Genomic DNA, 25,249 nt, shown 5'->3' with positions numbered 1-25,249 from the left:
TAGAATACAGGAATAGAATACACAGTTTTGGCCAATTGATTAGATGTGGCCAGAGAGAGAGAGAGAGAGAGAGAGAGAGAGAGAGAGAGAGGTTAAGGGTGACTTGTAAACTTTGAGCAACTTGCTATACGGTAGGTCCATTTTTTTTTTTTTTTGGAGGTAGGTTTTGCACAGAAAATTTGGGTAGGGCATTTTCAAGAGGGATAAGTGCTCCTTTTAGAGATGCCTCTTTTGTATGCATAACATCAGCAGAATCCAATTGTTTCTTTCCAGAGGACTGAACAAAAAATGCCATGAGTAAGAAAATAAGCAGATAAATTCTTGCATTTTCATTAGATGGGGTCTTTTCAGGTCATAGTTGCAGTCTGTAGATTATTGAAACATAGGTATCATGTAGAAGTTACTTTGATTAAACTCTCTACCTTGGAAGCTCCTTTCTAAAGGGTAGGATGCTATTTGGTAAGCCTTTTAAAAGTTGCTTTTGACAGCTAATTTGCTCACATAATAGCATAAGGTTTCTTCTCTTGTGCTTCATATTTTTTAAAAGAGAAAAAAAATCCTTTATAATGAACTCTGATAAATATGAGATAATTGATGGATTATATCTGCATAAAAAGAATTCAAGTTGCTAAATACAATACTCATGATAAATGGAATGCATTTAGACTTTCAGTCTGGAGATTGCATTCTGTCACTGTGCTCAAGAATAATACCGAACATTTTGAAAAAATGAAAAACAGACCAGTAGAAGAGGTTTCTTTAAGGTAACACTGAAGTTTATTTATCATAATGGGAGGCAGGTAATGATAACTTTCAGGTAATAGAATCTATGCTATAGTATATTCACTTGACACATTTTCGCTGAATATAGTAGTGTTTGTTTTTTTTTTTTAATAAAAGGTAAGGTAGAGCTTCCTCTTGCTCCATTTAATGGGCACCTACATGGTAGGCACTAGAAAAAGCAAATTGATGGTTTTCAGATCAGTGGGGAAGACACACACACAAACACATGCATGCATACCTGATGGTGTAATGGGTAGGAATTGCAAAGGTGAATAGCATGCAGATACCAATGGGTGATGCCTAAATTGAATCTTGAACTACAAAGAATAGTTAGAATGGAGAGAAGTATTCTAGAATCACAACGCAGTATGTGGAAATGGCAGATGGACAGAGATGTTAAAGACCATGGCACATTGTATGAAGTATAGGTTGTCCAAGATAGTATGGCCAGAACATTGGGTGCTTAAGAAGGAGACGCAGCGGTGATGCTGGAGAAATAGGTAGATACCTGATTGCAAACACCTTCCTGTGCAAAGCTAACAAGGCTGACCTTTATCTTGAAGACTTTGGGTTGCTATATAAAAGGATTTTAAATAGAGAAGTCATGTACTCAGATTTTCATTTTAGAAAGATCACTGCCCAGTATTTTGTTAGTATATCAGAAGGGACAAGCATGGATGGCTCCCAGGTTTTGCCTTCAAATGAGAAGTCTGACTGTCTTTTGGTCATTGCTACAACATTTATAAGCATCAAAATGTGCTTGATGAACATAGTTTGATGCTTATAAATGTTGTATAATTGGGGAAAAAAAAGACCCGGGAAAAGTGACAGAGAAGCATTAATAGACAGACAGAAGGGTAAAAAGAACCTGGTTTCTAGATATGTGCATATCTCAGTAGTGAAGGGATGGGTTTCAAATAGGAACTAGCGGCCAACAGTGTAGCATGTTAGAGACAAACTGAATAAAGACTAAAAATTCTCTATTGGGTTTCACTAAAGGGAGTGTCCCTGGTCACTGTGAATAGAGCTGTTTTGACAGTTATTGAGGGTAGGCAGATGTGAGATTGTTGAAAGCTGAAGACTAATTATACACTGTAGAATTAGAGTTGGGCTATATAGTTGTTTCTTCATTGTGTTGAGTGAGAAAGGGAAAAGGCACATAGGGTGGTAGGACTTGGTGATGTGTGAGAGGAGTGGTTTTAAATTGCAGGAGGCTTGAGCTTATTTGTTTGCCTAGGTATAATTGCAGTAGAGAGAGAGAGAGAGAGAGAGAGAGAGAGAGAGAGAGATTAAAGATGCAGAAGAGAGAAGGCAACACTGATGGATGGCAGTCCCTGAGGGAAGAAGAATGAATGGAATCCAGCACCAAGGTGGTGGTTTGATGATAGAAAAGATGGATGTGTTTCCTCCGAGAGAAGGTGCAAGTGGCCAAGAATGGTGTAGCTCTAAGTAAGTTTCTAAGAGGACTTTGATTAGGAAACGCTTGGAAATGCTTAGGAAAGCATTTCCATGTGGTGTCTTGGTATGTTCTCAGTTTTCTTTCATATGACTTAGTGGGGCATAGTTGGACTTAAACACATGATTCCATATTTTGATAATTCTACAATTTGCTCCCTTTTCTTGCATGATGTGAACACTGATTATTGTTTTAAACTGTAATACACTACTACCAGCAATTAGAATTTGTATTAACATCATATACACAAAGAAGAAAATACTTTATTCATTGTGTAATACTTAAAATACTTACAATGATTATAAGTCTGTCTTTTTATTCTTAAAGTATTAAATGAAATAAATGACACTGTCTCTGAAGAGATAGGCCATAGTACATAGCAAACACATAGTTTTTGTGTTTGCTACTTACTTATACAATTATTTGCACACTTAATATGTTTTTTAAGATAATATGGTTCTGATTTGGCTTAAAAATCTTGTCATTTGTTTATTCTTCCCCATGAATGATTTTTTACTTATACATATTGCAGTTCTTAATGCTTACTTACATGTTTTTTGAGCATGATGAGACAATGTAGTATTACAAAAATGAAAAAAAAATGGTATTTGCTTCAAAGGAAATGAGTTAAATAAAGGTGTTTGTTAAATGGGAAGATGCTGCTTTTGACACAAATTTTCATGGAAGCATCTCTCATCTCCCCAAACACTGCTCTGCCTGATCAGTCATGCCTGGGGATGCAATCTCAGATGCTGCCAGCTTTGCTGACAGGCCTAGTGCGGTCCTGATGCCAGTGTTCTGAGCCTGGGGTCCTCTCTCCCTGGGTGGGCTTGGCTTTTGTTTCCTATGTGGTCACTGGGCTTGGCTCTGCTTAATTTAGAAGCAGCGAAGAATGGGCAAGATTTGCAGATGCCTCCAAGTTACCAAGGACCAGCAAAGATAGTAGTTTGTATAGAATTGTGAGGTTTTATTCATATCTCTACCCTAGGGGTACGCTTTTCATCTTCTATTTTTTTGTCAAGGTGAATTTTTGAAACCAGCAAGTTTACCTTTTTGCCATTGTGTTTTCCCATTGCTACCACCACAGAGCTAAAGCCTATCACTGGAAGGCTGCCTTGGGCAAAACCGTGAAATAGGTAAAGTTTGTCTTAGACATCTGCTACTTCTTTTTCTGACCCTGCTTCCCCCCCCCCCCAACCCGCCACCCCAAACACCTAATACTCCTGAGTTCCTTCTGCCTGTGGGGCTTCACACAGTGTTAGTGATTGATTGCATCTTAATATCCTACATCTTCCAGGGATATAAACATTTGGAGAAACTGTTTTGGTGGGAGGGGAGTTGGGGGGGAGTAACATCTCTAACAGCAGAATTTGAAGTTTTAGGGTTGGGGGTAATGGTAATTGAGAAAATAGGGGGTAAAAACCTTCTAATTCTAAAACAAATGTGTAAATGACTGCTTCCTCTGCTCTATTTGAAAAATTGGGGTTATTATTAATAATGAGTGCCAATTAAAAATCCCTTGAATTATCATACTGAAATATGATAATATGCTGGCATGAATGGGCCAACTTTTCCTTACTCTTCTGTGAAGAAGACACTCTGTAATGATATAAAGAATGAACTGAGACTATTTTTATACAATGGCTCATGAACTCACAGACATGAGGGAACAATCATTGTTTAGCATTTCAATTTGTGGTCTATCTTGGAATCATATTTTAATTAACCCAGCCAACACCTTTGTGTGTGATAAGTGATATTATCCCTGGAGTACAATATATAGAAAAAAAAAGTAATCTAATCTAAAAGCATGAAAGGGGGCAAAATACTGCTCTTATCAAATCTGTTAAAGATTGGGTTAAAGAGATAGCTCAAAGTTAAGGGTCTCCTGCTAAGAAGTTGCCTAGTTAATCAGTAAGAGAATTGGAGTGAGAACATTTGAGCTTCTGGCCTCCTTGGGCACAGAGTCACTGTTTCCTTTGAGGCTATGTTAATAATCACCGTTAGTGACCTCAGGAGACCACAGCTCCTAGCAATGAAGCAGATGGCATGCTTCCTCCATCACCCTACAGTTCATGAGCCATAATGCTACCCAAGTGGGATGCGAATGTTAAATAATAACAAATTAGGCTGTGTTGAAATCATGGCTTTGAATATATCTCAATAACTTTCTGTTTCCAAAGGACTTTGAGTTATATTTATAACCCATTCAAACTACTTAAAATTCCCGTAATTCAAAATCACTATGCTTCTTTTTAGTGCTTAAAGAAATAGCTATCTGGTAGGACCATATATACTCTGATGGTGAATTTGTATTTAGAAGGAAGAAAGGTTATCAACCTTACAACTGGGTGAGGTCCTATGAAAGTTTATAGAAATATAGCATATTAGCACTAAAAGGAATCTTGGAAGTTGGGAGGAAATGAATTTGTAACTGAGATCTTCAGACCAAACTCATTATCAAAACTGCACAGATAACAGGGTTTTAAATCAGTTAATAATAGCCTCTGGAGAAACAAGCTTTCTGGAACATTGGAAAGCTAGGGGAGAGAAATTGACCAAGGACACCCAGGCCCTGACTCTGCTTTCTCCATATGGATGGGGGCTGTGACCTTGCTCATGCTGAGTTTGATTTAACAACTAGAAGATCTGCTGTTTGTAAACATTCCTTTAAGTGGAAGCATGCCTGTGGCAGCATAAGTTCTTTCTGGGTAAGTGATTTTAACCACATGTATAAAAAAGGCCAGTGGTGTGGCAAGCATTTGGTCACTTCACAGATCTGGCTGGAAGATTCTACATCCTTGGCTAATTAAATTGGGATTTGTCTAATCCTACAGTGGGTGTATGTAAGTTCACTTAATCCCTAATTTTACAGATGAGGGAAATACAGTTTACGGAAGAAAAATGACTTTTCTAAACTGGCATCTTTTGTATTAGAACTGAAGACAGAACTGAGGTCTCCTCACCCTGAGTTTGAATGGGTTATAAATATAACTTAAAGTCCTTTGGAAACAGAAAATCATTGAGATATATTCAAAGCCATGATTTTAACACAGCCTAATTTGTTATTATGCTCTTGTATGATTATCTATAGCCTCAGGACTCAGAAAAGAGAACCTTGACCCTGTGGTTTCTATTAATGACACCATCATATTTCAGTCATTTTTGCCTTCATTCATTTAGCAAATATTTACTAAGTTCTTGCATTGGTAGAAGTACAACAGTGAACAAAACGGATCCAAGTTCCTGCCCTGATGACGCTTACATTATAGTCAAGGAAGACAGACAAAATAGGTAAGTAGGATGTGGTTTAAAGTATGTCTAAATATGTTTAATGTATATCTGATGGGGGTAAGTGCTATGAGAAAAGGCAAAGTGGAAAAGAGACATGGGGTTGTATGTGTGAGTAGGCTGATTTTCAATAGAGTGGTCAGGAAAGAGACCTCAGTGAGTAATCACTCATTTTCCCGGTCACGTAGGTTCTACTCTTACAGTGTCTACAATATCTATATTTCTTTTTCCACTTCCTTGAAATGGAAATTGAAATAGAAACCTGCCACTGTGTCTCTTCCTGACCACAGGTTGTCTCTTTTTCTCTCTCTGTTCTCTCTGTCTTATTGTGAGGCATCCATTATCCTTCCTCCAACCTAGTTTTCAAGAAATCAGACCTGAATCCTATCGCTTCCCACCTCTGAAAGCTTCAGTGACTCCTCATTCCACACAGCCTCTTGACCAGGACATTCAAGTCTTTCCATGTGGCCACATTTCCTCTGTCCATCCTGCATCCCCTCCTGCTTAGGTAGGCAGGCCGCTGGTCCCCCTCTCCATCTTGCCTCACTCTTTCCTTTTTTAGGAATGTCCTTTTACCAGTTGAAGCTCTGGCTATCTTCACAGTTGACCTCTAATTATTTCCCTTTCCACAAAGTTTTTTTCTGACCCTTTCCTGTTCCACCACCCCCCACGCCCCAAACACCATGAGAAAATCCAGTTAGCAATTTGAGGATAAAATTGATCTTCTACTCATCTTTCAATAGCATGGTTCCTGGCACACTGTCACTGTGCCATAAGGGTTTGTTGAGTCAAATTGAATGATACTTGTCAGATTCCACTGACAATCAGGTATCTCAACAGAAAGTTGAGATTTCAATGTGGGTTCCATATATTGCTCATGAAAATGTAGCCAAGGCATAGGAGAAAAAGTATTTAATAGCGTATATTTCAAACAGGAAGAGGCTTTCAGTAATATAGTGTATTCTATGCTCAGGGACAGTTGGAAAGAGAATGTACTCACGTGAAGTTACGTGGGAAGCTGGCTGTCAGCTGAGCTGTGTGGAAATGAATCTGCCTTAAACTGTTTTCTGCTAAAATAAGCAACATTTGGAAATGTTGTCTATCTCTTTAGGTTAGTACTGAATTATCCCACAGCTTTCTGAAGCTCATCAAATTAATAATTGTTTCCAGTGATCTGTAAACAAGCTTACTTTAAGCAATTAACCCATTTGCTTATTAGCATAAAAGACTCCAGTAACAAAGGATTAGAAGTTGATAGGGTCAGTTCAGGATAGCAATGTCTTTGCCCATTAGTTCCTTCCCTGAGTACCATGCTGCATAGTTATGTTACCAAAGACTTGCCTCTGGAAGATATAGCTTTTTCTCCACCCAAATCCACACTGACCAAGATGGAGAAGCTACTTTTAAAGTAGTGGACAGTGTGGGAATGGACAGCTGCTTCTATAAGCAGTGTCCCTGGCATTGGGGTGGAGGGGCAGCCTTTCAATAGGCCACATGAATTTTCCCTGGATGCTGACCTTACCATCTAATCTTTACTGTCTTAACTACTCAGTCAACCTCTTGTCTCTTTCAGTTTCTGGCTTATAATCAATTTGTGACTAGTGCTGGGATTTGGCCCTAAGTTTTCCCATCCATAGGTTGGATTCCTTTTGGGCAGCAACCTAAAAAAATTCCTGCTCAGAGGATTAGTTTCTTCTGGATAAGCTTTCTAGAAGTGAATTTGCCAAGAGGGTACATATAAAACAAAGCAAAATAAACAAAATCTCCATCTGCTGTTTCTAGCAGAAATGATTTGGAAGCATCTTTCCTACCCAAAGGATTAGACTCTGTTGGGCAAGCTCCTAGACTCAAATCTGGATCTCTTCTCTTAGAGGGGTGAAGTCTTTTAATCCTACATAATTCTGATGATAGATGGGCTCAGTACTGTTATTCAGGTAATAGCCATGATCTCACTTTAAGAAGAAACAGGTAAAGGGTCGCCTGGGTGGCTCAGTCGTTTAAGCGTTCGACTTCAGCTCAGGTCATGATCTCACAGTCTGTGAGTTCGAGCCTCACGTCGGGCTCTGTGCTGACAGCTCAGAGCCTGGAGCCTGCTTCAGATTCTGTGTCTCCCTCTCTCTCTGCCCCTCCCTCCCCTGCTCATGCTCTCTCTCTGTCTCAAAAATAAAAACACTTAAAAATTTAAAAAAAAGAAGAAACAGGTAAAAACAGTTAGTGATGCTTTGTTATGCAATTGTTGGTTATGCTTTGAGACTTTTTTTAAAGTATTAATATGTTGGTATGTCATTTTAGGTGTTAATACTTTATTAGTTAGAAATGGATTTGGGGATTTTTCTTACACTCTGAAGCTAAGCATGGAAAATTAGGACTGTACTCCCTATATCTGTCTGTGAATATACTATCACTCAGTCACCCTAGCCAGAACAGTAGAAATCATCTTAAAATATCTAAAACCCATGTGTTCTACCTTTTAAATTTCTGTTCTTATTAAGGTTATCTGAGGCCTCCCTTTTGCTAAATTCAGTGAAAAAGTCTTAACCCTCATTTTTCGTGCCTATCAATTAAGATGACATAGATGGTCATTCCTTTTATCTTGAATAAGTTTCTTCACTTGGTTGGTTTTCTTTGTTTGTTCTTCCTCTTTCTAATCTCTAATAACTGGAATCCCTCAGTGCTCATTCCTTGGGCCTTTTCTTTGACAATACAAGTCATCTCTTGATGATTTCATCCAGGCTCGTAGTTTTAAACATCATCCATATGAAGATATTTCCCAAATTTGTCTGTTTAGCCCAGATTTCTCTCCTGAACTGCAGACTCATTTAGGCAGTGGTCCCCTTCTCATTTCTATTTATATGTCTAATTAGCTTTGGAGTCTAATATATGAAGCTGAAATCCTGGTCATTCCTATGAAACCTGCTCCTCTCATAGTCCTCCTCATCTCAGTAATTGGCTATTTCATCCTTCCAGATTCTCAGGCCAAAACAACTTGGGGTTATGCTTGACTCCTCCCTTTTTCTCATACTTCACATTTAATCTGTCAGTAAATGTTGTTGGCTCTATCTTCAAAATATATGCAGAATATAGGTTACTTCTCATTACCTCTACCTCTCCAAGCCACCATCATCGTTTACCTATTTTTTGTAAGGACCTCCTTTTGTTTGTTTGTTTGTTTGTTTGTTTGTTTTTTAAATATTTATTTCTGAGAGAGAGAGAGTGAGTGAGCTGGGGAGGGGCAGAGAGAGAGGGAGACACAGAATCCAAAGCAGGCTCCAGGCTCTGAGGTATCAGCACAGAGCCCAACATGGGACTCGAGTCCACGAACTGTGAGATCATGACCTGAGCTGAAGTCAGACGCTTAACCAACTGAGCCACCCAGGCACCCCGTGTAAGGACCTCCTAAGTGGCCTCCCTTTTTCTGTTCATGGCACCCTATAGCCTTTTCTCAAAACATGAATCACAATTACCATGTCAGTTTTCTACTCCAAACCCTTCAGTGGTTTCCTATCTCTCTCAGGGTAAGAGTCAAAGGCATTACAATCTCTAATAAAGCACTATAATATCCAGTCCTTTATTTACCACTCTGAACTCCTCTTTCTGTGACTCTCCTTTCAGTCACAGTGTGGCAGCCTCACTAGCCTCCTTGTTTTCCCTCCCTGAGCAAACATATGGGACCAGACTGTCAAATGAGACCAGCATGAATCAGCACTTTTAACCTGTATTACTCTATTAAATGATGTCAAGGATACAGGCAGTCCAAAAGATTATACAAAGTAGAGAGTGGTCCATGATATCATTGGTACCTCCCAAGGTCCTTCCTATGTTGGATACGATTATCTGGCTTAGAACAGATGAGCTATCTGAATGAGATTCATGACATTACCTCAGACAGAAGGAATATTTAAATTATGAAACATCTCCATTTTGTACTCTAGAGTGTTATACTTGTGTATGATAGAGATATGATGCATATCTAATACCATATAGGGAGACATACATCATAAATGTTAGGTTCTATTTATTTAGGTAATCCTTAATATAGAGACATCTTGCTACAGGCATTTCAGAGATTGTTTCTTTCCCCTGGGTAAAAACCATTAGTTTAATTATCCACAAGTCCAGGTGATAGGCGTTTAGGTAGTTGTGACCTCCTTTTTCTTCCCCCATACTCCTTTCCTTCTGGTAAATTATTTCCACGATGATGTCTCTCAAACTCAAATCTGCTTTGTGGTCATATCTCTCTCCTGCTTAAAATTCTTCAGTGGCTCCCATAGCCTTCAGGGTAAACTCCATATTTCTTAGCATGACACTCAAGGCCCTCTTTACCTCTCCAACCTCTTTGGAGTTTCTGTCTCTCACTCATACTTATGTGCCTTTTCCTTTTATTTTGTTCCTGAATTTTTGTGCCTGGAATGATCTATTTGAGTCATCTGACTCACTAGCTCCTTAATGATTTAGCCTAAAGCTCTTTCTTGTAATGTTTTACCTTATTCCCTTTTGTTTGGATTAAGTGTTCTTCTCCCATAGCAACCAGCGCCTGCCTCTGCTAGAGCATTTACACCCCATGTACTAATTGTCCTTGAATGTATATGTCTTATTTACTACACTTCAAGCTTCTTGAGTTCTATTTATTTTGTATCTCCAAGACATTTAGTAAACTTAAACTAAAGAATACAGGACCTTTAGATAGGTAGTAGCTTTCAAATAGTTCTGACTTGGTTACACCAGACACAGAAGATTGTCTCCTTGATCAGTTCCCGTAAGAGGATACACAGAGAATGGCAACGAAGTAGGTATCCCTGCTAGGATCAAGTCTGGGAGGCAACGAAGACATCGGTGGTGTTGGTGAATGGTCAGAGAATATTATGTAGAGAATTGCCTTCATAGTGCTAAAATGTGAGAAGGGGACTTTGAGGAGGAGCCTTGTTCATTTTATTCCATACTTAAAAGCTCTGGAGAAATTAGCCATAATGAAATCCTTGTGCTGTTGTTAAATAGGTCAACTTAAAGAAGTTAATAGAAATTTTTTGACCCATGATTTGTTATATTATCCTGTGAGTCAAGTGTTAACTAGAGAAGAGCATGTTTTCCGCTGAGCTTCACAACTCTTGACTTGCTAGAATTTTTATTTTTGATTCTAAATGTCCAAATTTATAATTTACAACACCACAGTTTGTTATCCCCATGTATATTTACACTGAAATCAAGATTAATAAAAATAATTGTGTATAAGATGTCATTTACCTACTGATTTATTAATTTAGGCTGGTCTGTTTTATTAAACTTATACATATAGGAAACCTGATGGAGTAAATTGAAAACTTCTATATTTTCAGGTATTTTAAAATATAAGTAATGTTTCTATAATTTATAATATCTTTTTCAAGGATTGCATTGTCTTTTTTGAGAAAACACTGTCCTGTTCATATATTGCATATAAGAATAACTAATTCATATACATTTTTTAAGCAATGCAATCCATTATGTTTTAAATGTTTTGGGAAATGGATTTACAAGGTGTAGAAGAGAATTGATAGGAGAAGATCCTTTATAGATTCAGACCTCCACATTGCCTTATAGGTGTTATCCCAAAATATTATCTTTTTTTAAATTCACTTTTTAAAATTAACATAGTCACTTTAGATTAAGTCCAAAATGACCCGCCTTATACTAAATTCTGCTCTGCAGTGAACTGGCCAAGGGGCCAATATAGCTAAATATCAGAATTATAGAACTCAGATTACATTTTAGATAATTACTTTGTTTCCTCAATTATCTGCTAGTTACCATAAATATAAGCATTTGAAAATTGAATTTTAACATGTTAGTTTTGTTATTTATGTTTTAGCTTATTTATTTAAAGTCAAGTTAGTTAACAAACGATGTTGTATTGGTTTCATGGGTAGCACCCAGTGATTCATCACTTCCATATATATAACTCCCAGTTCTCATCCCAACAAGTGCCCTCCTTAATGCACATCACCCATTTAGCCCATGCCCCCACCCATCTCCCCTCTGAAACCCTTAGTTTATTCTCTGTGTTTAATAGTCTCTTATGGTTTGCCTTCTGTCTGTTTGTATCTTACTTTTACTTCCCTTCCCTTATATTCATGTGTTTTATTTCTTATATTCTACATATTAATGAAATCATATGATGTATTTCTTTCTCTGACTTATTTTGCTTAGCATAATACACTCTTCTTCCATTCACATGGTTGCAAATGGCAAGATTTCATTCTTTTTGATTGCTGAGTGGTATTCCAATATATATATATATATACACACATATATACATATACAACACATCTTCATTATCCATTCATCAGTTGATGGACATTTGGGCTCTTTCCATTTGGTTATTGTTGATAGTGCTGCTATAAACATTGGGGTGCCGTTGGTGGGAATGCAAACTGGTACAGTCACTCTGGAAAACTGTGGAGGTTCCTCAAATATCTAAAAATAGAACTATCATATGACCCAGCAGTTGCACTACTAAGTATTTATCCAACGGATACAAAAATGCTGATTTGAAGGGACACATATTAATTTTAAGAATATACTCTTTTTCACGGGCACCTGGGTGGCTCAGTCGGTTAAGTACCCAACTTCGCCTCAGGACATGATCTCACGGTTTGTGAGTTCAAGCCCCGCATCAGGCTCTGTGCTGGCATCTCAGAGCCTGGAGCCTGCTTTGGATTCTGTGTCTCCCTCTCTCTCTGCCTCTCCCCCACTCACGTTCTCTCTCTCAAAAATAAATAAAAATTAAAAAAAAATTTTGGAAAAAAGAATATACTCTTTTTCAGAAAGTCAGTATTTTAAAGGGGATTATTACAAATATGAGCTACAATACGGAAAATGTACAAAGATGAATGAACAAAATGGAAGGTTCTTAGTGATTAGTTGAAGTCCATCCTGCTGTTTTGTAAACGTATTTTATATTTTGCTCTTGGCCTTGTTACTTTCAATCAATCTACCTTTTTTCTTCTGAAGTATGTACATTGTACATCTTTGTGATTATCCCACATTTGAGGGGTGACATGTTAGCTGATCTTTAATTTATTCCTCCAAATATCTTCTTTATTCAAATGTGTGATAGAAGGAAACATATAGGAACAACCCTTAGCAATCATATAAAATGAAAAAGTTGTGGGGTTCAGTAATAATACATTACTATGCTAGAGAACTATGCCTTGCTTCATTACTGAATCAAATGTCCTTTGGAAAAGAAGGTGTTTTAAAGATGTATAGGCCATATATTTTATACTAAGATAATCATTCACTGTGTTGTTTAAGTAAATAAGCTAGTTTAAATAAGCTCATAATGAGTTTTTAATTTATAGAGAAATGAATCAGGGCAAAGAGAGGTGCAGAGTCTTAAAAGAATTTGCCTTGTATAATAATTGAAGAATCACTTGAGTAAAATCCCCACTGATCTGGCTTTTGTTGGACAAAAGAATGCAATTACATTAAAAATTAATACTTCAGTGTAATATGAAACCAATGCTGCCTGAATTATTATGTGCCAAATTAGGTTGCTGTAAACAATAACAAAATGGGTGACTGTGCAGATGGAAGCGTGGAGTTATTTAAACTTGCAGTGGCTTGTTTAATGAGATGCAGTGAGAGCAGAAAATGTTTAATTTAGTAACGGGTGACCTGAATCACTCTGTCCTACAGAATGATAGGCTTTGGATTAATTTTCAGTTAAAACAAAATAACTGAATAACAACTCCTATTAATATATAATGTAGACTATTTCATATTATTCTGTTCTTAGAGAAATGGCAGCTTTCAGTGGGGTTATTATGGTTTCTATGTGAAACATGGCCAGCCAAATTAAGTCTTTGTTAGTTTTATTTTTTTTTTCCCCCTTAGAGACTCTGAGGATACTTTGTGTTTCTTTCTGGTTGGATTCCATTAAGATCATAATCTAATAGACACCTTGAAGGAAATCTTATTTTGGTATTTGTCTGGAATATAATTGTGTAGGTCTGGTCTGCTGTTATAAATTGTAGGTGGTTTAAGATGATTAAATAAAAACAAGAAGGACTGATCTCATATTTAGAAAGGTCTCTGGACCCAAATATTCTTGAAACTGATCCTTGCCATTGTTTTCCATCTTTTAGAGTTAGTGCACCATCCTCACAGTTTGGGTATATGGGAAACTTCTTTCTCAGAGGGTGTGAGGTCACAGTTTATGATAATGAAATGTAGCAATTCAGGGCAGGGAGTTGAATTATCGAAGAGTCACCTTGTATCACTTTAGGGACGCTCAATCTATGGTTATCCTGTGATATGGAAACACACTTCACACTTACATTCAGTATTTAAAAAGAAAACAAAAAACTTTTCACTCTAGAGGGCATGGTCCTCTATGAACAAGGGACATGTAGTGAACATCTGTGCTGAGAATGAGAATCTGAAAGTATCTTTTAAACTTCTTTGTAAATGTGGAATACAGTTTATTGTTTTCATCCTCCTTCAATAGGATGTTCCTTGATAGATCTTATTCATTTGGAGTTGGTTTCCAAACTAAATAAAAAGAAAGAAACATGTACCATCTTAATGCGGTGAACATAAACGTGTCTCTGGAGTCACATTTATAAGCATTTAGTGTTAGGGACGTTATTGTATTTCTTTCTCACATCTGAACTCTGTGCAGTTATAAAATTGGAATTTTTTTTAAAGATGCTTAACATCACTCATCATTAGGGAAATAGAAATCAAAACCACAATGGGGTATCACTTAACACCTGTCAGAATGATTAAAGTTAACAACATAAGAAACAATAGGTGTTGGCGATGAAGTGGAAAAAAGGGGAACCCTCTTACACTGTTGGAATGAATGCAAACTGCTGTGGCACTCTGGAAAACAGTGTGGAGGTTCCTCAAAAAGTTAAAAAATAGTGGCACGTGGGTGGCTTAGTCGGTTAAGCGCTGACTTTGGTTCAGGTCATGAGCTCGTGGTTCCTAAGTTTGAGCCCCACATGAGGCTCTGTGCTGACAGCTCATCACCTGGATCCTGCTTTGGATCCTGTGTCCCCCACCCCACCCCCAGCCCCCGCCCCTCCCTCACTCATGCTCTGTCTTTCTCAAAGAGAAAATAAACATTAAAAAAAAAAAAAAAGTTGAAAAATAGAACTACCCTATGACCCAGCAATTGCACTGGTAGGTATTTACCTAAAGGATACAAAAATACAGACTCAAAGGGGTACATTATACATTCACCCTGACATTTATAACTGCATTATCAACAGTAGACAGACTATGGACAGACCCCAAATGTCCACCAACTGATGAATGGATAAAGAAGATGTGGTATATATATATATATATATATATATATATATATATATATACACACAATGGAGTATTACTCACCCATTGAAAAGAATGAAATCGGGGCGCCTGGGTGGCTCAGTCGGTTGAGCGCCGACTTCGGCTCAGGTCACGATCTCGCGGTCCGTGAGTTCGAGCCCCTCATTGGGCCCCTGTGCTGACAGCTCAGAGCCCGGAGCCTGTTTCAATTCTGTGTCTCCCTCTCTCTGACCCTCCCCCATTCATGCTCTGTCTCTCTCTGTCTCAAAAATAAATAAACGTTAAAAAAAAAAATTAAAAAAAAGAAAAAAGAAAAGAATGAAATCTTGCCATTTGCAATGACATAGATGGAACTAGAGTGTATTATGCTAAGCGAAATAAGTCCGTCAGGGAAATACAAATACCATATTATTTCACTCCTATGTGGAAGTTAAGAAACAAGACAGATGAACATATTGGAAGGCAGAAAAAGATGATGGCAGAAGGGAAACAAACCATAAGATACTCTTAAGGATAGAAAACAAATAGAAGGTTGATGGAAGGAGGCAGGTGGGGGATGGGCTATATGAGTGATGGGTATTCAGGAGGGCACTTGTGATGATGAGTACTGGGTGTTGTATGTAAGTGGTGAATCCCTCAATTCTATCCTGAAACCAATATTATACTTTATGTTAACTAACTAGAATTTAAATAAACATTTGAGGAAAGTGGTATTTTTAGAAAATATTGAATATTACATTCAAATTCAAAAAGTATTGTGGTTCATATGTTATAAGATGCAGACGTGGAACCTTAGATCTGTTTAGTGTAAAAGGCAAAACAAAGTTCTTAATTTGCATATGCTATTTTGTAACTAACTTTGGAAATAAATGCTTTTGTATATAAAAAACAGCATAATAGTTGAAAAGAAGAAAAAGGAGTAGATTCTTGTAAGAACTTGCTAGAATATTATCTAATTCAAGTGACTAATTCTTTTATTTCAAATAAAAACAATCTTACTTTTCCCAAGAAACAACATGCTTTGTACCATACAAATCTCTATGCTTTAGTTTCCTTTTGGAAAGATAATTTTTCAAGGTTTATTCTTTAAAATGATGAGACTTTAGAATGTTACAGCTATTGAATATCTCTGAAAAATAGAAAAAAAATAACAAGCATTTATTGTTTCAAGAAACATTCCTTGGTAATTGTGGCTTTGAACAATAGAATACAGGGAGAGCTAGTCTGTGGGAGTTATTTTCTGGTTAGAAACAGTATATAGATAGATAACCTTTCCTTGAAAAGAATTCTAATATTTAGTTAAAGCTTTTTGTTTGGGTAGTAATTATTAGAGGACGCTTTCTGCACTCTAAGTGTTCTACAAATGCTCATATTAACCAGAGCATGCGATTTAGAATTAGTAGGCTTTAGTTCAAATCCTGGCTCCTGTATCCCTGGCTCTTTTATTTTTTAGATACTAGACCTTTTGCTTATATTTCCTGAGCCTCATTTTCCTCACTTGTAAACTTGTGTTTATAATTCATAACTTCCAAGTTTTTATTAGTGTATAATGACTTCTATGTAAATGTTTTGTTAATTATACACTACAATATCATTATTATATGTCATAGACTCTAAAGTTCTTCCTTGTCTAGCAAGAAAGCGGGACGCAGGATTAAAAGTGAGAGATGGCTAATGTCTGGGAAAAGACAAGAGCCCCAGATAAGAGTCCTTGCCCTGTTTTTATTAGGATCAGAAGGGTTACAAACATGGTGATGGACGTGCACAAAGAGACAATGAAACTATGAACATTAACTCTTGGACGTGAGGGGAAGGGGGTCATGAAGATACTCAGGGTTAGGGGTTTGGGTTAATACAAAACAAAATTCTGGTGCTGGGCAGCCTGGTGGAAGGTTGTTTACAGCAGACAGGAGGCACCACCTCTGTTTATCTTAGCTAGCCTAGGGGGATGAGACAGATAGGACACGTGACCTCAGGCACCTTTCTTTTGTTTGTCTGCTCTGGGCAGCTTCACCCCCAGCTTGGGTCTATAGCCCTATTTACCTGTTTACCTAACTTGGTCCTTCCCTCCTGGGCGCTCCTGCCCTGAATACCTAATCTTGTTTATTTCATATACCTATGTCATATATTGGGGTCTTTGCTCCCCTCTCTCTATACTGGCGCTTCTGCCCCACCTTCTCTATACTTATTTACCTAACCTTGTTTACCCAAATTTGGTGTAAGTGTCCTATGGCTTTGTAATTCTTTATGCCTATTTAACCCATTGCTGTAAGCCCAGGGAATTTCTAAGCTTATTCCCCACAATTACTTATGATGCCTAAAAGTTTCTTTGTAAAGGAATCCTCTATGTTGAATCATTTTAAATGGAGAATTTCTTTGTAAAGTAAATGATTTTTACATTTCTTTCTCTCCCTTCCACCGATTCTTTGTTACACAAATTGTGTACTCTGAAATTTTTAAACACTGTGTTTAAAAGTGTGTCTATCAATATTGTACTTGTGACATATTTGAGAATGCATGTTAGCCCCATGGAAAAGACAGTATTCAATTTGTAGTTGTGGCTTCTTGTTTTCTTTTTTTTTTTTTTTTTTTCCCTTTGGAGAGAAAGAGGGAGAGAACAAATGGGGGAAAGGCGGAAGAGAATCGTAAGCAGGCTTGACACCCAGTGCAGAACCCAAGTTGGGGCTCTATCCTATGACCCTGGGATTATGACTTGAGCTGAAATCAAGAGTCAGACACTCAGGCGCCACCCAGGCACCCCTATTTGTATTCATTAATTATTGATATTTCCAATATTTTTTGGAAGAGAAATTAGTCTCTCAGTATTGGCCCCTGTTTTGATCACTGTGGGAAGAAAAGCTTAAAACTGTATTGGTAATATGCATTTAAATTTCCTCCATGTCTTTTCATGGTGTGGTATCTCATTTCTATCTAGCACTCAGTAACATTCCATTGTCCAGATGTACCACATCTATTTTATTTACCCATTTACCTACTGAAGGTTGTTTGTATGTTTTGGCAATTATGAATGAAGCTATTATAAGTGTTCATGTGCAGAATTTTGTGTGGATTTAAATTTTGATTCTTTGAGGTAAATACTCAGGAATTTGGTATTTGCAATCAATTAAAACAAACTTTGAATCCCAATTTAGCAAAAATATTAATCCCCAATAAAGAATGCCATTGTTTTCATTAATAGATATATATTACTCTACCCAATATATAGAACTCTATCTATCTATCTATCTATCTATCCATAAAAATCTGTAGAAATGGAATACAAATGGATTGTAAAAGTCGGGGTTGTTGAGAGGAGATCAGTCCAGAACTACTGATCTATTAGTTTGGAATAATAGATTAAAAATGTACAATGCCTATATCTGCGTATGAGATCATGGGTAATTAAAAATTTTCCACTTCATGTTGAGTTACATCTGAGAGTTGCATGTATGTTTCCTGTGCAAAATTAACATTGATGAAGAGCTGAAGATTTTTTTCTAGAAACAAAATATATAAGCTAGATAAACCTTTGTATGTAGCTTGAGTTTTTCTTTTTGCCTATATTAATACATTGGGCTCATCATTTATCTTCTAAAGTAGTATTGAGTAAACTAACAGTATACCTGAGGATTAAAGTAGCACGCTGTGTACGATATTAGATAATGAAATGTCCTGTTTCAGGGGTGTTTTTGGTCCATGAAATAGCATTTTTGTGTTCATTTCTGTTTACCAGATCAGATATTCATAGGTGAAAACAAAAGTATTCCGTATTTGTTATGGTCCATATTTTTAAGCTTTCCCTTTTGCAGATTTGCATATATTCAGAAACTTTGGGGATTATTTTAGAATGCTTAGGACCATCCACTTGACTTTGAGGTGAACAAAACCAAACAAAACAAAGGCAAACAGATTTCTGCTCAAATGAAAACTAGTTAACTTGTTTTTCTCTACCATTCATAGGCATCAAAGCAAACTTTTCAAACCCATTATCACTCAGAAATCTCTTCCAATGAGGCTATTTTGGGGAAAAAATGCTTAGCTGAAATCAGAGGTAATTTGATGCATGTCTTCTGTGTTTTAGTGAATTGGTTCTAAATGGCCTTGAAATCTGTGCAGTTAGATAATTTCTGAAGATATTTTGTTTAGTACTTCAGTGTCTTGCACAGCATTGATGTAGTTGCCGTTATTTAAAAATCAATATATTTTACCTAAGATTCTTGATTTCTGGTTTTCCTTAAGTGTTAGATGAGGCCATTCTGTACCCACAGCTCTGCCTGGTAGTGGTTTTATGGGGCTGGGTTAACATTCTCCTCCTTGGTTCACCAAAGACCCCACTGGGACTGTTCACTTACTTTACTTGCCCAACTTCTCTAAACATTAGACTTTATCAGCCTTGGCCTAAATGCTTGTCTGACTTAAAAGTTGTATGTAGCAGTTGTTGAGAGCCTTAGTACACATCGATCCATGTTTTGTGATTCTTTGGTAACAAACTTTGACCACAAGTAGTTTTTTGTGGAATCTTTCTGAAACACAAACTTGAGACTGCCCTGATTAAAGCACTTTGAGGTTTAAGGGATTCTCTCTTCAGGTCTCTGATGTTGCTTTTCATGCCCTTGACCTTGACTTTCTCTCAAGGGCATTATTATCTGGCATTGGCCCACAGGCAAATGGAATCACCTCTAACTTCCTCTTACCTGTGAACCTTATATGTTCTGTTGTGTGGAGTGTGCCCCATCCTGTTCATCTGGCTTCCAGCTCCTCCTCTTCCCCAGGCAGCCAGCTCTCTTTGCCCACTCTGCCTCGAGCAGCATGCCTACCCTGCTGGCTGAGAGCTCCTTGAGATTGGGCAGGGTCATCTTTTCTGCACTTGCTGCACCTGTGAGTATTCATTTAATAAATGGTTCTTAAGTTTTTTTGGGGTGTCATTTGCCTGATATAATTCTCTCATAGCATTGAAATTTAGGTAGTTTACATTTTGAGAAGTGTTTAATTTTTGTGGAGGAGTGACAGATTTCCCTCCACCACCCCCCAGCCTCCCAATAGATATTCTAAGCACCTTTATCACATAAAATTTTATTGGATTACAATGAGTTTCTTATCTTTGACATTCTCTTTCTACTTAAAAAATTTTTCTTTTGTTGTTTATTTATTTTTGAGAGAGAGAGAGAGCACAAGTGGGGAAGGGGCTATTTTTTTTTTTAACTATATTTTCTACTTAAGATAAAATTGGAAATATTTTTAGAAATTAGAGAAAGCCTAGAAAGTATTAATAAAATCTGTGAATGTTTTGTAACTCTTATCATATCATTTCTACTTTTAAAGGAAACATTTTATATAGACAAAAAATAAATTAATAATGACATTGTCGATCTTGGGACTTAATAAATTTTAAAGTGTAGTTTTCCAGCAAGACTCTCTGTTTTAGCATGAAATGCAATAGGAAGCACCATTTTCTAATGCTTGGGGCTAAAAAACCAAATTCATGCATCTGAAACAATATCAGAAGATATCTCTGAATAATTATCTGCATATTGTGCCAATGTTACTAATCTTAAATAGATTCTTCACAGGTTCTCAAAAATAGAATTTTAATTTAAATACTCAAAAAGCAGTTTAGTGTTAGCTTCAATCCTAATGCAACATTGGAGCCACATATTATTCATAGGTAGCTGGTGTTCTTTTCCTTTCCTACCTTCCATCCCCAATTATTCCCTGTCCCCTTTCCCTTTTCCGTTGGTGATGTCCACTATTTAAAAAAAAATTTTAATGTATTTTTGAGAGAGAGAGAGGGGGGGGGGGAGGGGCAGAGAGAGAGGGAGACACAGAATCCAAAGCAGGCTCCAGGCTCTGAGCTGTCAGCACAGAGCCTGATGTGCACTTGAATGCATGAACTGCGAGATCGTGACCTGACCTGAAGTCGGATGCTCAACCGACTGGCCACCCAGGCGCCCTGTGATGTCCACTATCTTACTCTTTTCTAATCATATGAAAGCTACTTAAAATACTCTTATGACAATGTTTATAGTGCTTGTTCATCTGCTATAATACTTTGTATCTCCGGAATCAATTGGCCAGGTCCGAGTTTATAGTGCTCAGTTGAGAATTAATTCCATGGGCATAATTTTAAAAGCCCCATACACAAATACTTATAAACATTTACATGCACACACACACACACACACACACACACACACACACACACACACTGATTTTATTGTCCTTGTGGGTTGATGGTACCTACCTTTTGTATGTACCATCAGCTGAATAAATTGTTGCTTCATGATCAGACTCATTCCTAAGAGAAAGAATCTCATATGTGGGCTTTGAATAGAGAGGAACATCATTCTTCACCTTAGAATAGAGAGGAATACCACATCGCTGTAAGAAGTGATGATTGGTGAGATTTTGAGAAATGCTCTCTTCTCTTGGCTAAAGTAAATGCTGTTCCTCTTTTCTGTTCATGTCAGTTTTCACAGATAGGAGAATCTTTTGTTAGAAGACAATGTACTAGATAGGCCTTCAGAGAGGTTCTCATGTTAGGGAGTAAAACTCAGGAAGAAAGAGGTGACAGGGACATTACATTTTTAGATGTAAAAATGGAAGTTCAATAGAAAAAGTACCCCCCCAAATGGATGGTTTTATATCCTTAGTAGGGTGTATGGGTTTGTCTTTTACTTCTCTAAAGTTGGAAATTTTACTTCTCTAAATAAAGCATGTAACTTTCTTGTCATATAGGATTGCAGCCCAATACATGAAGGGCTCTCAGATCTGTTATTGTGGGAGTTACTATTCCATGCAAGAATACCAACTCGAACAACTTTGGGAGTTACTCGTGTAGTCTACATGTCTGTCAGTGTGCTTCACTTATATGGCACCTTATAACTCTGTGAGAGATTTAGCTGGAGAATTACCAGTGGTAGGGAATACTGTAAGCATAGTGTTTTATAATTCACCATATTAATAAGTAACTGTTTATAATCTTTAGTATATTAAATATTTCTGGCATGGTTGAATGACCAGTGAATGATGCAGTATCATGCCACATTTTTTTGCTAGTTTTTTTGTTTTTTGTATTTTTTTTTAAATAGATGTTGTTTCTTCTGAACACAACTGCTGCTTACATGGGGTAAAATGAAGAAGCAGTTCTTTTGGTAACAGTATTTTTCACCGTCAGATATTTGTGTCCCGAGAAAATGCACAAAAAGGGATTTGTTTCATGACAGAAAACAATACCTTGAGGTCTCTCTTTTCTTCCCTACTAAAATATAGCATAGTAAATCTAGAAAATCAAGAAATAAAGACCAGATAATAGTTTCTAAGTGATGGAGTCATCACGGAAAGAGAGTGGTATGCCAGAGGCCAAACCTAATTAGTTGAGGAATTTTTATAAATGTACTTTTCTTTCCTTTTTGGAAAAAATTCGAACATGTTCCTGTTTTTAGCCTCCCACATTTGCTGTCCTTCACGCCACAGTCATGGTCTAGTCATGCTGTAGTGTTTGGTTGAGTTGGAGGAACATTTAGAGTGGTCATCTAATATGTCTGGCAATTCGGTGAGGCACGCAGCCTTTAGAACTAAGAGGGATGGTGAAAACGCCCCCAGTAAGCTTTTCTGTGAGATGTGAATGGCTCACCAGGTGAAATACAGCCGATGCAAAAGGTACCTGAGCGGTTCAGGTTAATGAATTGTGCTTTGTAGCCTGTTCGATTTTTCAGCACCCCAGTAACCGCTTTTCCCACTGTTCCTTTAACTGGTCCCCTGGATTGTGAAGTATGGCTGTGATAGCTCCCTTTTGTTTTCTTTTCTGCTCTGGAGTTGGAGCTACAAAAGGCACATTCATTTATTGTTTAGTTGAATCAGAACGACTGCAATTCCACAAACAAATTGGACTTCAGTTAGGAGTGCTTTGTCATAAATAATCTTGGAAGAGATTGGATTCTCTCCTAGCTAATACACTTCAACTGTATGTTAAAATCAGTGTCTCAAAGGGACTGATTTATTGGTGAGCTGAGTGCCCACTGAGCATCACACACTTATCCTCACCCTGCTTTAATGCAGCCATCTCTGCATCTCTATTTCCCTAAAGCACATTCAGCAAAAGTTTATGGTAAGGCAAACAAGGATTCTATTTTCTGAATTATTCTTTTCATTTTAGCCTCCATTTAAAAAAAAATCGGTTCTATGATGCACAACTCTTTCGGTGAATAATTCTTCATGATCTGGAAAGAAAACCTATTTCATAGGTCGATTAAGGGCATTTTCCATGGTTGGGTCAGGTGAATCACATCTTTCACATATAATGTTAGGACATTTTAAAATTTAACAACATGGTTTTGCTAGAGGCTTCAACTACCTTAACAATACCTGCAAATGCCTCTTTCTGTTCACTGTAAAAATGTTATTTTTTGTCCCCATTAAAGTATATTTACTTCATTTTGTTTCAAGTTATTTGGTTCCATAAATCATCTGGAGACAGAAAATCCGATCGTTTTCTTCCTCAGTGGAACATATGTATATATAAAGCATGTGCCCTCTATGCATGTGTAAAGATAAAACTTAAAGTCTGGTGTACATTTGGCTGCACCACTGGCACTTAGTGATAGAGGCCACAACAAGTCGCAGTCTGCTTCCTTGACTCCTAAGTGTTGCTGCGGTCAGTTGTACTAGGTTTGTAAGACTCAGTTCGTGCAAATAGGCTAGGCTGGCATTAATTTTTTAAACTTTTTTTTTGTTTGCTAGACACTTTACACATGTTATTTAACTTGAGGTAAATATTATCTCCATTTTTACAGAGGAGAAATCTAACACTTACAAGTGTTAACTGAGTTACCCTCAAATCACACAGCTAGCAACTTAAAACCAAATTTGCACATAAGTCTGTCTAGCTCTAAAGCTTCTAGACTTAATCTTTGGCTACTTCTCATTGTCTTGCATACGAATAAAGTTCTTACAAAGCAAATCATATTTTTCGATTTGATACATGATGGAAAACAGCCGTGGATGTGTTTTTCAAGTAACTTTTTTTCCCAAAGGTCTCTTTGTAACTCTGAATTACTGTCTATTTGTCTCAAATGAGGTATACCCCGAGTGACTTGGATCGTATGAACAGATGTTTTATATGGATGCACTCTTTTTGGTAGTATTCAAAAGGATATTCAATTAAGTGCTTAGGAGAGAAGATGGAAACACAAATTTTTGCCTAACTCAAGCATAAAAAATAGGATATTTTGCCTTAAGATGTTTCAAGGAAGAATGTGTTCACAACACTAGCATTTGCCTGTGCTGGATGTGCTCAGTCTTACTGTACACTGTGTAGGTGTATTTCAGGTGCTTCACGGTTTGCATTTTAAAAGCATTGAGTGTTCATAGCACTTCAGTGTCTCTAAGATACGGGGTCTGAGTCGGCCTGGTGTCTAATGTGATGTTGATGAACACTTCACTCTAGCAGAGACTTAGAGTGAGTAGGTGTTGGAAAGAAAAAGACAATGTTTAATTTTTCTGACATGGAACTTGGATGTTCACAGAGAAATTTAGCAAAGGTGATCGAACTGGGTACCAATATAAATAGGTCCGTAGCCCAGACCTATGAGCACTAGCCTTTATAACACATTTGACAGCAACACAAATCTGTTAAGAGAAAGTGGAACTGTCCCTGCTATGAAATAATGGGATTGTCATAGATACGCCACATTTTACAGTTTTACTTTTAATTATCATTTGAGAACAAAATCATTTTTTGCGGCTGGTCCTTCTTCATTTTCATTTGCCTTGACTAAATCTCATGCTTAGGGGTTTAAAACATGACATACAACAGGTGTGAATCTGTACCTAATAATTGAGTGCAGCTTCTGTCTTTGCTTTAAAAATTAACTAGGTTGTGAACATCTGTAACAATAATAAAGACAGCCTTTTTTTCTCTTACGTGTAAAATGCTTTCCAAACCATTGTTAGATTATATGTCTGAATGAAATCACAAACTTAGATAAGTGAAGTTATTAAATTACACTTTCTAGAAAAGAATAGATTTTAAAGAAATAATGAGTTTTCAGTCAGTTTAACTGGCGCTGGCAAGCAGCCGTTCATTACAGCCTGGTGCGACATTGATTTTTGACGGGAAGAAATGGAAACATAGCAGTAACTATGTATCCTTAAGGAAACATTCTATAGTATTGATGTTGTTGGTTGCCTTAAGAACCACTACCAAAACTTTATTCAAATTGAATTTTGACTGTGCTAATGAGGAAATCTATTCACGATCAAAGTCAAAACGTATTATTGTGAAAATAAGATGCTAATCCCAAACTATTATCTTAGCAACTATTTCTACCATTCTTCCTTAAGGACACAAAATGTTTTATTTTAGACAAGACCTCTTTTTTTTTTCTTTCCAAGAAAAATTATGAA

General features: G+C 37.1%; 1 protein-coding gene across 10 annotated transcripts in view; it reads left to right on the top strand.

Moving 5' to 3' along the window:
- IMMP2L (inner mitochondrial membrane peptidase subunit 2) overlaps positions 1–25,249 on the top strand; it is an 886,893-nt gene that overhangs the window by 284,096 nt on the left and 577,548 nt on the right. For 7 of the 10 annotated variants that reach the window (XM_078440485.2, XM_060632889.1, XM_060632892.2 and 4 more), the window contains one exon: positions 5,453–5,533. The exons of the other annotated variants lie outside the window; for them this stretch is intronic. In XM_078440485.2, the coding sequence (XP_078296611.1) occupies positions 5,453–5,533 (81 nt within the window). The remainder of the gene's footprint in view (positions 1–5,452; positions 5,534–25,249) is intronic. 10 annotated transcript variants of the gene reach the window in all.

This window comes from Panthera onca, chromosome A2, assembly GCF_046562875.1.
Source record: "Panthera onca isolate mPanOnc1 chromosome A2, mPanOnc1 haplotype 2, whole genome shotgun sequence".
NCBI lineage: Eukaryota > Metazoa > Chordata > Mammalia > Carnivora > Felidae > Panthera > Panthera onca.
This window is presented reverse-complemented; position numbering and strand designations above follow the sequence as displayed.